We start from the raw sequence: 14,161 nt of genomic DNA on the forward strand, positions 1-14,161 counted from the left end.
AAAAAAAAAAAAAGTTACCTGCCATGGCTCCAGCTGCAAGGAGATTTATGCCTCCCACGTGTCCGTTTTCATCAGCCAGAAGTAGTTTGCAGTGAGCATAAACAGGAAAATAAATTGCAGAGAAGGGAATGTCTCGGAGGAAACACGCTTTGGCACCCTGTCACAGAGTGAGGAAATAGTGCAAAACAGTTGTATAAACAAGGTGTGAATGACCACGAGGGATCCAGGCTGACAAGCCTGAAATGTCCCTCAGACAGCATTGAGACTGACATGGAAGAGAGACAGGATAACAAGTCAGGCACCGGGAACTCGAGACGGGGCTCAAAGTTTGAGAAAGTCTGGTGAATCTGGGAGTCCTAGAGTCAGTTAACGATGGTATTCTGACAACTAAGAATTTTCTGGCATTTCCAGTATGGATTCATATTTTAAGGTTAATAAAAATTCAATGTTCAGACCTTCTGGGTCGCCTTGGTGAGTGCCAGGGGATGGGGTGTGGCTGGGAACAGACTTGATAGCTTGATTTCAAAGCAACCAACAAAGGCAGCTCCTCAAACTAACAAATTACCAACTCAATCCACCCAGCTTAGAGCCCCTGAAGTACCAGGTAAGAAGCTATGGGTAGGAGCCATGGATAAGGAAGGGAAGCTTCCTTGAATCTGCCCCCAATGCAGGAGACTTGGGTTTGATCCCTGGGCCAGGAAGACGCCCTGGAGAAGGGAATGGCTACCCACTCCAGTATTCTTGCCTGAAGAATCCCATGGACAGAAGTCCATGAGGTCACAAGGAGTCAGACACAACTGAACAACTAAAACCTTTTAGGGAAGGGGAAAAAGAAAGCACCAAACTTCCCTCCTCACTTGCCATTGTCCTAAATGGCAGAGGACACGGAAACCCAGACAAAATATTTTAACAGGAAGTTTCCCTGAGAGTAGAAATCCAGTCAGACAGCTTGTCTTGGTGACTGACACTGCCCCTTCCTCAGCCCACGCTAGCCTACTGCTCAGGCTTTAGCCGGCCAGGGAAATACTCCATCTTTGGTACTTGTTTTCCGGATGGCTCTGTTTTTAAAAGACAAACTCAAACATTAAAGAAAAAAAAAATTCCTGGGACTCTCTGAGAGATGCTAAGTCAGTTTTCAAAGGGAATTCTAAAAAGGATGGCAGGTGGGGGTAGAAGGGAAAGTATGTACCAAATTCTCAGGACAGGCATCATTAGTTTACTGGACTCCTAAGAGCTGTGTAGCTGTGATTCTAATCGAGAGAATTTCTAATTTCCAATTTGCAGCTACAGAAGCCAATTTATACATTTCTACAGTGATGGATCTATAAATAAATCAGACGCTGTGGAAACACAGTTGTCTATAAAAGCTAAATTTTTGTATCCCTCCCCTTACACCAGGCAAAAGAAGAGAAAGAAATACTCTTCCTTGTTTAAGAAAAATAATAGCTTCTGCTCCATTACATCTGATCTGTAATGATGGGAGTAAGCATACCTGCAGGGAAGGAATCTGTTGACTGGCATTTTGCTAAAGTACAGTACACTCTGGTTTGCTTTTGTTTTGCTTTTTTAAAATGCAATTCATTATTGACAAATCCCACCACTTAACTTCTTAAAGACTTGAATCCTACCAAACTCTACTACTGTTTCACTGTGGTCAAATTATTAAGACAAAGACAAGCTCCTACTGGGAAGATAACAATAGAGAGAGCTCAGACTCAAAATAAACATAAGACTATTTTGAAGTCAGTCCTTAAAACAGCCCCAAAAGAACACCAAAGAAACTTTTCCCATATCCACCGGTAAATAAAAGGCTGTGAGCCTGAAGCCAGCGGGTCTGTGGCGCTGGCCTCCCTGCTGGCAGCTTCATAAAAGCCTGAAGATGGTGTGGTTGTGCATCCCACTGCCTCTAACAGAAGTGTCCTGATTTTTTCTTTTTGTTTTGATTTTCTACGCTAGGAACTACCCTGCTGGACAAGATTGTTTTTCCATTTATGGGGAAGAAGTCTGGTTTTGACATTTTTTCACATTTTTATGGAGTACACTACAACCTCTCTATTGAGATAACCCAAGGGAATCTACCCACCTTATACAGACCAAAGAGTCCCAGGTCCCGGAGCACATTCAGGGCACTGACCCTGGGTCCTGTGGTGATCTCTCCAGCTACCTGTAGGCGAATCTTTACTATCTCCAGAGGATTAGTAAAGATGACCTGAGAGCCGCCAGCCTGCAGGCAAGAAAGGAGAGACAGAGCAGATTTCCATATCAGAGCCCGACTGACCCAGAGTACAGCCAAAAAAAATCTGGGGACCTTCACACTGTACCCCTTTACTCCTCCCCCTTTGCGGGGAGGGGAATGAGAGTCCGATGCTTTGGCTGATGCTGGAAGGGCTCACAGGGATGGCCCCAAACTCTGTCTCAAATCAACTTATGTCTAGTTTTGCTTCTATTTGAAATGTCAGGAGTGTTTCCCAGACCAGTCTTTCCTGGGTCAACCCAGCCATATCCAAAATGGCAAAACTAATAAACTCATTTGGAAAACAAAAGTGAAGCCAGATGTGGCAGCTGGTGCTCCAATGAAAGGGAAAGAGATGGTAGGAGATTGACTGGTAGCTTCTACCAAGCTGGAGCTAAAATTCGGATCTACATAGCTTCTTTGCTCTTCTTAAAAGCAAGCAGTCTCCTTAGCTCAACCACTTGCTGCCACTTTCTTGGAGTGTAGAACAATTAACACAGAGGTGTTTTTGCCCCAAGCTAGTCAAAGGTGGAAAGTCTCCTCTGGTTCAAATTCTAAAATGTATTATCCTGAACAAAACTCTGCAACTACATCCACACAAAAGAACATAATTTGGAAGGACAATTGCAGTATCATTTCAAGACCAAACTAGAAACACTGTTCAAGACAGAGATGGGAAATGGAGCATCTAGCTATCACAAGTACAAGAGAGGGCAAACCAAAGCCACACTCCACACTCATCCATGGTGAGCGACCATAGGGATATTTAAATTTAGATAATGAAAGTGTATCTGCACTGGAAATCTGTTGGGGCGGTGAGGAGAGAATGTTTAACAAAACTGCTACCAACTCTTTTTTTGGTTTCCATAAGGAAAAAAAAAAGTGTGTATGTGTACACATATGGATACATAAAAATAAATAAAAATTTAAAAACATAAATATATATACATTTCCATTCATGAAGTGAAAAAAATCTCATTTGCACATTGTCATCTTAAGTGTAGCTGTTTAATTATATAATCAGAACCACACTCATATAATCATAATTACATTACATAATCCTAACTTCTCTGTAATAACACGTCATATGTGAAACAGGAAACAGGTGCCTCATGGGGCACTGGAATCCCACAGGTATAGAAGGACTGTAAACAACACCCATAAAACCCACAAGCCACATGCAATGCCACTTCAATACTCTACCTTCACCCATATCCCTGTTCATTTTTCTGAAACCCACAGCCCTCCAGACCCCCTTTCCAAGGGGCAGCAAAAAGTCCCAGACCATTCTCCTAACTGACCAGGGGCTATAAACCGACAAAACACTCCTGTTCTCACCCGGATCCCTCATTCCTATCAATATCCACAACTGCCAACACCGACTCAAGATCCCTTTCCTCCTGGTGGGAAGCTGACTGCCCTGGAGTCCTCAGGGCCCTCATCCTCTTTTCGTCCACTGAGCACTGAGGGTGCAGCAATCTGCTGTCTCTCTCTGGATTTCCTGCAACTCCCAAATCTACACAACCCAGACCACTGGCACAAAGGTTCCTGAGTGACGCCTGATCCAATTTTATATGTTGATTTGTCCCTGCTTCTGCCTCTTAATCTGTTGCACTGCAGGCAAGAGAAAGTATTTCAATGTTTCAATCTAAGGAGACAATACTTTGAAAAGGATTGCTGGGTGAAAAATTATGTTAAAATGATAATCCAAGTAATTGCTCCTGTAGCTAGTATTAAAGGCCAAACCAATTATAAAAGTTTACTACTTCCTTGAAACCTCTTGTTTAAATAATGGTTGCAAAGACTATCTCTGGGAAAATGCGCTTTATGTTCTAAACTAAAGCAGATTAAAAAAAAAAAAAAAGCATAAAATGTTATTATAATCCCCCAAATTCACCACTACCAGATGATGTCAACCCCTGGGTTCTACTCATTAAATGTGGACATTATGTTTAAATAAATACAAAGTTCTTTCATGTTTTTAATCATTAGTAAATTATCACATCCTGCAGAGTAGGAATACTCCAAATAGCACTGTGCCCCCAACCACACAGACACAGCTTCCTCCTCTTCTGTCTCTCACAGACCCTTCTGGAAATAACTGTCAGTTTAGTGAAGTTTGTAGTTAACAACTCTCCAAATTTCTTCCTACGTGTACATGTAATAGGCTTTCAATTAAAACAGTACAACTAAAAGAAGGAAAACACAAACACGTTAACCATTACACCCTTTAAGATCTGTTACTCAGCACTCGCACTGCATATACAAAAAGGGCATATAGTCAGAGCTAGGCTTCTTCCAGTAGTCCTGAACAGATGTGAGAGGCGGACCATAAAAGAGGCTTTTCTTTCAGCTTTCTTTCATCAGTTAGAAAGAATTGATAATTTCGAAGTGTGGTGCTGGAGAAGATTTGAGAGTTCTTTGGACAGCAAGGAGATCAAACCAGTCAATCCTAAAGGAAACCAACCCTGAATATTCATTGGAAGGACTGATGCTGAAGCTGAAGCTCTAATACTTTGGCCACCTGACGCGAAGACATGACTCACCGGAAAAGACCCTGATGCTGGAAAAAACTGAAGGCAGGAGGAGAAGGGGGCGACAGAGGATGAGCTGGTCGGATGGCATCACCGACTCAAAGAACATGAGTTTGAACAAACTCAGGGAGATAGTAAAGGACGGGGAAGCCTGGCATACTGCACTCCGTGGCGTCACAAAGTTAGACACGACTGAGCAACTGAACAACAATACCAACATATACTAAGTCCCATCAACACACTGGACACAATCACAAAACTAAACATATATATATTTATGTTCATATATATGTAAAATACATGAAACATAACAAGTGAATGTGTAAACAATGAAATGACACTATAGGCAAGGCACACACCTGTGTGTGTGTTTCACACCTATGTATGTACTCCACTATGGCTGAAGGAGAAAACTTCTACCAACTTCATGATCTATATATTCTTTAAAAATAATCATTTTTAAGAACTTTATAACAGACCTAGGAATATATAGACAATATCCAGATGAAACGGAACGAGACCCTGTGGGATCCTTTCTGTCTCCCATTTCTAGTTTGTAGGAAATAGGTCTCCTTCAGCCTCCCTGACCTTCCCTGAGTTCCAAAGGACAGATTCAAAGAGTTGCTTTTCAGGAAAGGGAGGGAGCAGAAGCCCAGAGACACAAGTAACATCAATGCAGCCAGGAGGCAGGGTTCTGGTTCCTCCCCAAGAAATATACATAACAAAGTACCTTTGACTTCTATAGGAACGGAGGCCCCCACGCAGGTGGACTTCAGGCTTAGTACAAGACTGCAGGAGCCCTGCCCTGTTCCCTCACCACTGACTCTGTACACGGTGGAAGACAATGAAGACTGATCCCCCTCCCCAAATGATTCTCCCTTTAAAAACATTCACAGTTGAGCAGAATCTTTGAAGTTGGTTTTTGGACACGAGTCTGCCTTCTGCCCAGATTGCTGGCCTCCTGAATTAAGCAACCTTTCCTTTTCTAACCAACACTCACTTAAGTACTGGCTTTCAGGCTGCAAGCAGCCAAGCCTGAGTTCAATAACATAGAAACACTGAATAATAAAGATTGCTATCTAATTTGTCTAAAACTTTGGATATGTTATAACACTTAAAGGAAAACACACAAGGCAAATATACACTGTCCTTTTTTAAGCTCTGAGGTTAACCACTCTCATACATATTAAACTGGGAACAGGGAGAAGGGGGAATAAAATCTGCAACTAATTCAATTACTCTGATAACAAATGTAATGACAAAGAACAAGATTATGATGTTATCACATCCTTAACTGTTTGCCCTCTGAGAAACAAACACATGAGGAAAACATCATTTCTCCTCTATTTTAAGACTCTACTGATTCTGATATCATGAATTTAATAACATATTCACAGGGGAAAAAACACTACTTACAGTAAGTATCATCACTGAATATACAGAATTTCAGATGTGTTAAAGTGTGAAATAAAAATATAGTAACTTTTCAATTAAAAAAGTATCTGTATTTTTACAAGTAGGCTGACATTTGCTATTTTTAAAAGCAACAAAATTAAACAAAAAAATTAAAATGACCAATAAGTAAATATTTAAGCACAAATAATTCTATGCTCTTATTCAGTCTATAATATTAGGTAATAAAATCATGCTAAGTGACATAAACAGAACATAAAACACTAGGCACCCATTTATCATAAATATGTCAAAATTTAGTTAAGTTTATCAAAAGCAGAATAGCTTAGAGATGAAAACATTGGTTGCATCCCCGGGAGGAGAAGTAAATAGCTAGGAGAAAGAATCTGCAAAGCATATGCCATTATATCTTTTAAATTCTGAATCAAATGAGTGTACTAACTACTCAAAAACAAAAAACAACCCCCACCCCCGCCACCAGAAATAAGAAACAGAACTGGTCTTAGAAACAATGGCTCTTTTTACAGACCAGGTCCTCTCTCATACATGCTTCCCCACAGTAAACTTGGGAATTCATATACTTTAAATGCATTTGAAAAAACTAGTTAGCCCTAGTTATCTGTGGATCCAAAATTTTTAATAGGCTTATCTACCTATGCATATACGGACATCAAAAAAAATCAAACTAAGTAAAGCTAGTGATCTGAAATAATAGACATTGAGATAAATAAAACTTCAGGTTAAAACATGATGATACATAGCTACGTAGGCTTAAATGAACACTGTGTAATTTGATGTCTTCCTACCTTCCTACCTTGTACTTGTGTTAACTAGCATACCATTTCATACAGTAATACCTTTGGTGAACTTTTTCACTCATCAAATCACCAAAATTAATTTCTAACCTCTAACTGCTAAACTTCCCTTTCAAACTTATTATTGTTTTAAAGAAATGCAAGCATTAATGCTAAAACTGACTTAGATGCTCCCATTTTTCAGTATTAAGTTGTCATTTCTTTGTTCAGAACTGAATTACAAATGACACAACAAGACAGAACAAATCTCATTTTGAATGAGGCTTACCCACATCCAACAGAAAAGAGAGAATGGAAAAGCCGCCGTATCATCTTATGTTGCAGAATTTTTTAATGGGAAAATAAACCAACTAAAGCTGACAACTTTAGTTATTAAAGCTTTAGTGACTTCCCTGGTGACAGTAAAGAATCTGTCTGTAATGCAGGAGACCCAGGTTCGATCCCTGGGTAAGGAAGATCCCCTGGAGAAAGGAATGGCAAGCCACTTCAGTATTCTGGCCTGGAGAATTCCATGGACAGAGGAGCCTGGCAGGCTACAGTCCACGGGGTCGCAAAGAGTTGGACATGACTGAGCGAATAACAGACAAAGCTGACAGCAAAAGTTAGGAGAAAAGGATGTAATGCTGAGATGTCACCACTCACCTTTGATGTTCCTGAGACCAAGGGGCTGCACACAGGACTGGGCCTGTTCGACCTGCCTGCATAATCCTACCCAGGGGCAAAGACCACAAAGACGCTGGGGATCCAGCCACTGGCTGCATGACCCCCACCCCCACCCCTCCACCCCCGTGCACCAAGTCCCCTGTTTACTTCCCTCTTTGATCTGTTGTCTCTTATAGTTTGAAACTATTTCCCTCCAACTGCCAAATGTCCAATCCAAACAATTCATTTTATAAAGTCTTCCCTTACAGAGACAAATGAAAATCTAACTTCAATTTAAGGCCATATCAGCTCCTTGAACAGATGTACAAAATATATGCATTTAAAACTGCCAGAAAAACAAGTAAGAGTCATAGAATTAGTTGTCACTTTGACTCAAGCAGGATGAAGAGAGACAGTGGCTCTGGCTCACAATGCCATCAACAAAGCATTCTTATTTTATAAAGCAACGGGAAACACTATGGTTCGCTCTAAAATAGTCCAAGACAGTCATAGTTTAAAAGGAGTGATGATAAATGCCAGGGTGTTCAGAGATAAAAACAGATTAAATTACACATACTGACATAATATATGTGGACTTTTAATATGTGTGCATATGTGTGTGTGTTCATGTAAGGATGCAAGCATAAAGTTGAGACCACACTGGTTCCTGGGGATGGGAGCTGAAGGGACCATTTCCCAACAGCTCTTTATAGAGATCTGCAAGCTCAGCTTGTTGAGAAAGACATGGCTTGGGGAGCTAGTGAGCTACCACTTCGGGCTCCCAGGATTAGTAAATGCTCCAACTAACAAGTGGGCCTCTTGCTACACCTATATGGGCATGGATATGGTGGTGTGTGAGCCCAGGCGCACACATAGGCCAAAGGGAGAAAAAAGAACACAGATTCCGGGTTTGGAAAGCTGTCAACCTATATGGTTGTTAGCTCTGTAACCGTAGATAGGTCATAACCTTTTCATTCCTTGGCTTCCTAATATGACAATAGAGATTCCACCAGCTACCTTATCTACCTCACATAGCTCCTGTGCAGTAACCAAGGTGACAGCACCACACCGACTGAGAGCAAGACACAAGGGAAGGGATGTGTTCTCCAGGACGTGTGCTCATACAGGGCTGTGAAAACACCTGCAGCATACTGGGGCCAGGTAAATGTGATCGTTTACCTGGAAGAGGTAAATGTGATCAGTTAGTTAAGTGCTCTGTGCTGTGCTTAGTGGCTCAGTCGTGTCTGACTCTTTGCGACTCCATTGACTGCAGCCTCCCAGGCTCCTCTGTCCATGGGGATGCTCCAGGCAAGAATATATACCTGTGGCGGATTCATTTTGATATTTGGCAAAACTAATACAATTATGTAAAGTTTAAAAATAAAATAAAATTAAAAAAAAAAAGAATACTGAAGTGGGTTACCATGCCCTCCTCCAGGAGATCTTCCCAAACCTGGGATTGAACCCAGGTCTCTCGCATTGCAGGCAGATTCTTTACTGTCTGAGCCACCAGGGAAGCCCAAGAGTACTGGAGGGGGTAGCCTATCCCTTCTCCAGGGGATCTTCCTGATCCAGGAATCGATCCAGGGTCTCCTGCACTGCAGGCAGATTCTTTATCAGCTGAGCTACCAGGGCAGCTCCTAAGTGCTCTGGCTAGAGTTTAACAACATAAAAACAGATACTTAACCAGAGAGATCGTTAGAAAATAAATATAGGTCAGTCCCTTTAGACTTTTCAAGGGACTTCTCTGTTGACTCAGAGAGACATTAAATTTTTTCCCACTTAGGTTTACGGACATGTCTAAGAAATTCACATAATCCTTTTCTTTCATAAAACCATTACCATTAAATAAGTCACACACTGGGAAGAATACTCATAACATATATCTGACAACAGACTGTATCCATGATGTATACAGAACTCCTACAAATCAACAGTAACAATGAGTAACCTAATAAAACCAGAAGACTAGAACAGACAATTCACCAAAAAAGATAAACAGCCAATAAACACACGAAAGCATGCTCAATATCTCTAGGCATCAGAGAAATGCAAATTAAAACCACAACAAGATATCATTTCAGATCAACCAGAACAACTAAAACAGACTAAAAATATCAAACATTTTGAGAATGGGGAATAACTGGAATATTTGTACACTGCTGATGAGACTGTAAAATGATACATCCACGTCAAAGAACCAACTGGCAGTTTCTTTTATAATAAACTGAATATACATCTACCCTAGTCTACTCTTAGGTACTAAATAATGTTTATAACAATCTTATTTATAATAGATAAAAACTGAAAACAACCCAAAATGTCCTTCAATAGAAGAATGGAAAGCAAATTGTAGTTAATTCATACCATGGAATAATCTTTAGTAAAATTAAAACAAACAAAAAAACCGATACTGATACCCACACAAGGATGACTCTTGAAAACACTTTATTAAGCAAAAGAGGTTAACCATAAAAGCAAGCATTTTGTATGAGTCTGTTGATATGAAATCCAAGAAGAAACAAAACTGTTGACAGAAATCAGAACAGTGGCTCCTTGGGGGAGGGGAAGCATGACTGACTGGAAAGAGGCATGAATTAATTTCCTGGGGTGAAATGTTCTTCATCTCACTCTTGAGTGCTGATTTCATGGGTGTATACAATTGTTAAAACTCATTAAGCTGACATATAAGATGTTTTTGTACATTGTTATATCTAAATAACATATATATTCAGATATATGTTAAATTATTGTAATATACATCCATATAATATTTTTCAAAAAAGAAAAACCACTACAAAGTTGAATGGACTCATCTAGATTTATTTTGAAAAATGGACAAGGCCTTGATTTGATTTCCTAAGATAGTATCACAGAACAAAAGGAGATGATCTTAAAATCAAAATACTTGGGAATACATGAAAACTGCAACATATATTAGCTGTGTGACTGAGGTGAGAGGTAGACTTTTCGAGCTTCTGTTCCTCATCTACCCATCTTATAAGAGATGGTAATAGTGTAGGTGAAAGTACTTTGAAAAATTCTGAGTTGACATAGTATTATTCTCCACAACAGATATCATAATTAAACAATTATATTTATGTCTGATATGGACATGTGTGTATATACAAATATGTATATACTTATACATAAATAAAGAGAGACTTTCTTATAGAAAATAAAAACATACATCCTGATAAGAATGGCTTACCTATGAGAACAATGAGAAAAATTATTTGAAGCCTGTTATTACATATACATTACTCATATGCACCCATAACAGATATTTACTGAGTAACTGTACACACATGTATACACTCTTATCCCATCTCCACCTAAAAAAGAGTGGAGAAATTATTAACTCTAAAATTCAAGTTATAGAAACAACAACAACAAAAAACAAGCAATCACACCTAAATCATAAATTCTGAACTAGTAAGTGTTTCTTGAGAAGACTTTAATATAGATATAAAGTAAGTTTGGCTAATGTTCATGATGAAGATTTAAATTATGAAAATGCACACTCTGTTTATAATTTTTTTCCCAAAGGTCATATCTATTTCCAAAGTGAGACGCTCCACTGTGATTTTCTGCTGCCCTTAAAAGCAGTGAGAGCTGCTTGCATTTCCAATTAGGAAGTCAGAGTTAACAAAACTGGACCTGGCTTAAAAAATATTGTGCATGCATGTGTGCATGTGTCCATGTACACGCACACGATCATGTAATTAAAAACATTAAGAGGAAATATAACAAGATGTTGACGATAAAAAAGGAAACCTTCATTTGGTAATATCTCTGCTCAAAGCAAAATACTGCAAAATAAGGTTAAAAATTTCTGTGAAAGATCAAAGAGCTAAATGTAAAATCTAAAACTATAAAACCCCTAGGAGAAAACAGAGGTATAAATCTCTATGATCTTGGATTAGGCAATGACTTCTTTAGCTATGACATGAAAAGCACAAACAACAACAAAAAATAAAGGTAAGTTGAACTTCATTAAAATCAAAGTTCAATTCTGCAAAAGGACAGTCAAGAAAGTGAAAAATATCTGGAAATCATATATCTGATAAGGTACACTAAATATATAAAGAACTCCTATAATTCAATAATAAGACAAACAACCCAACTAAAAATGGCCAAATATTCTGAATAGATTGCTCTCCAAAGGCATATAAATGCCAGTACATTCATGAAAAAATGCTCAACAGTGTCAGTCATTAGGTCACAGTAAGATACCACCACATACCCACTAGGATGTCTATAAAGGACAGATAGTAAGTATTGGCCAAAATGTGGAAAAATAAGAACCCTCATACATTGCTGGGAGGACTGCAAAATGGTGCAGATACTTTGCAAAATGGTCTCACAGGTCCTCAAAATACTAATTAGAGTTACCATATGACCTACCAATTCTACTCCTAAGTATGTACACAAGAGAAATGAAAACATATGTCCACAAAACTCTTTACATCAATGTTCACAGCAGCACTTAATCATAAAGCTAAAAGGTGGAAAAAACCCAAATGTTTAACAACTGATGAATGAATAAACAAAATATGGTATTACTTATATATTATTTATAGGTATTACTTATATATATTATATATAGGTATTACCTGTATATAATTATGCTGAAATATTACTCAGCAATAAAAAGGCTTGAAATACTGATACATACCACAACATGAATGAACCTTGAAAACACTACTCTGAGTCAAAGGAGCCAGAAAAAAAAGGCCACATATTGTTTGATTCCATTTGTAAGAGATGTCCAGAAATGGTGAATCATTAGAGACAGGGTCATAGGTTTCTTTGGGGGATAAGAATGTTCTAAATTGACTATACTGATAACTGCACAGCTCTATGAATATTCTAAAAGCTACTGAATTGTTTACTTCATGTGTGGGGAATTACATGATATATGAATTGTATCTCAATAAAGCTGTTATTTCAAAACTTCTCCTTAAACATATCAATCATTCAACGAATGAGAGAATGAATGAAAGACTGAATGAATAGAAACATATACCAAATATGAAAGAATACAGATTCAGAGACAGAAGTGGTTTGAATCTCAATTTTTCCATTAACTAAGTGCTTGATTTCACTGAGCTTTTAGTTTCTTCAACTGTATTAATAGCTGGGAATAACAAAGAGATAATGCCTATAAAGTGTTCAGTCTAGTATAAGATGCTCAAGAAATGGTAGCTATTATGATGAATTATAATCATAAGCATGTATTTTCTTTGGTGACATGTAAAAATGAAGTAAATCATGATAATAAATTCTACTTTCAAATTACCAAAGTGGAATATGATTAGACTTAAGATTATCTGGTGAGAATGGTCAGAACTACCCTTTTTCTATGAGATATAAACATATCTTAAGTCTAGTTCCTTGCACAGGAGGAAACTCTAAATCTTTCTCAGCCTTGACAGCTTGTTGAATGAGAATGAATAAATGAAAGAAAGAGAGAATGAAAGCGCACCAAATATGTACTAACAGAGATTTGGAGACAAAAGTGGTTTGACTGTCAATTTTGTCATTCACTAATTGCTATATCTTCTCTCAGGTTTTATTTTCTTCAACTCCAATTAGAAAGGATAATGAGACCATGCCTATAAAATGTTCAACCCAATAAGAAAAGTCCCTACTGCTCATTAGCGTTCTAGCTGATCAGTACTAGAGTAAAAACAAAAACCAGCATCAATGATAATAGCAATATTTGGTTGGAGTAGTAGGTTTATGGATGCTCATTTTATTATAACTTTTAATCTATATAATGTGTTCTCTTTTGCATGTTTCTAATATCATATACTTTAAAAAACAGATCACAAAACAAAAAACAAGAAAACACATAATGCTTAAGGACCAGATAGTTTCATTTCTTGGTTACTGCATGATCCAGGCAGTGCACATCATTTTGCCTAAAGGACAGCACAGTCATTTTCAGAGCAGTAGACTTTCCCTTGCACATGTAGGGAACCTGACGCCCTGGTCCTAGCTGACCCTTCTGCTAAGAAAAAAACCTATACATGCGTTAGTCAATACATGCGTTAGGCTAACACATTAAATACATCTTTAAAACTGAGTGACCACACTCCTGTTGCCTGGTGGCACTGACAGCATTTAGCCAAACACCCATAGGGCACTCCACATTCTACCACTACCCATATGCAGGATCCTAACGTTTTTATGATCAGGGTTCCCTGGTGGCTCAGACTGTAACGAACCTGCCTGCAACGGAGGAGACCCAGGTTCAATCCCTGGGCTGGGAAGATCGCCTGGAGAAGGGACTGGCTACTCACTTCAGTATTCTTGCCTGGAGAATTCCATGGACAGAGGAGGTTGGTGGGCCACAGTCCACAAAGTTGCCAAGAGTTGGACATGACTAAGCAACACACACACAGGGACAGGGAGCTTGGCAGGCTACAGTCCATGGAGTTGCAAAGAATCAGACATGACTGAGCAACACACACACACACACACGCACCCTACTACCTACCTACCCCTCAGGTAGCCAC

General features: G+C 38.9%; 1 protein-coding gene across 2 annotated transcripts in view; it reads right to left on the reverse strand.

The window, feature by feature from the left end:
* The window catches only part of SLC25A12 (solute carrier family 25 (aspartate/glutamate carrier), member 12), a 99,123-nt gene that overhangs the window by 5,301 nt on the left and 79,661 nt on the right, over positions 1-14,161 (reverse strand). For both annotated transcript variants that reach the window (XM_010843820.1, XM_010843819.1), the window contains exons 14-15: positions 2,084-2,224; positions 19-157 (exon numbers count right to left, since the gene is read on the reverse strand). In XM_010843820.1, coding sequence (XP_010842122.1) covers positions 19-157; positions 2,084-2,224 — 280 coding nt within the window. The remainder of the gene's footprint in view (positions 1-18; positions 158-2,083; positions 2,225-14,161) is intronic.

Source organism: Bison bison, unplaced genomic scaffold, assembly GCF_000754665.1.
Source record: "Bison bison bison isolate TAMUID 2011002044 unplaced genomic scaffold, Bison_UMD1.0 scf7180017864190, whole genome shotgun sequence".
In the NCBI taxonomy this organism is placed as follows: domain Eukaryota; kingdom Metazoa; phylum Chordata; class Mammalia; order Artiodactyla; family Bovidae; genus Bison; species Bison bison.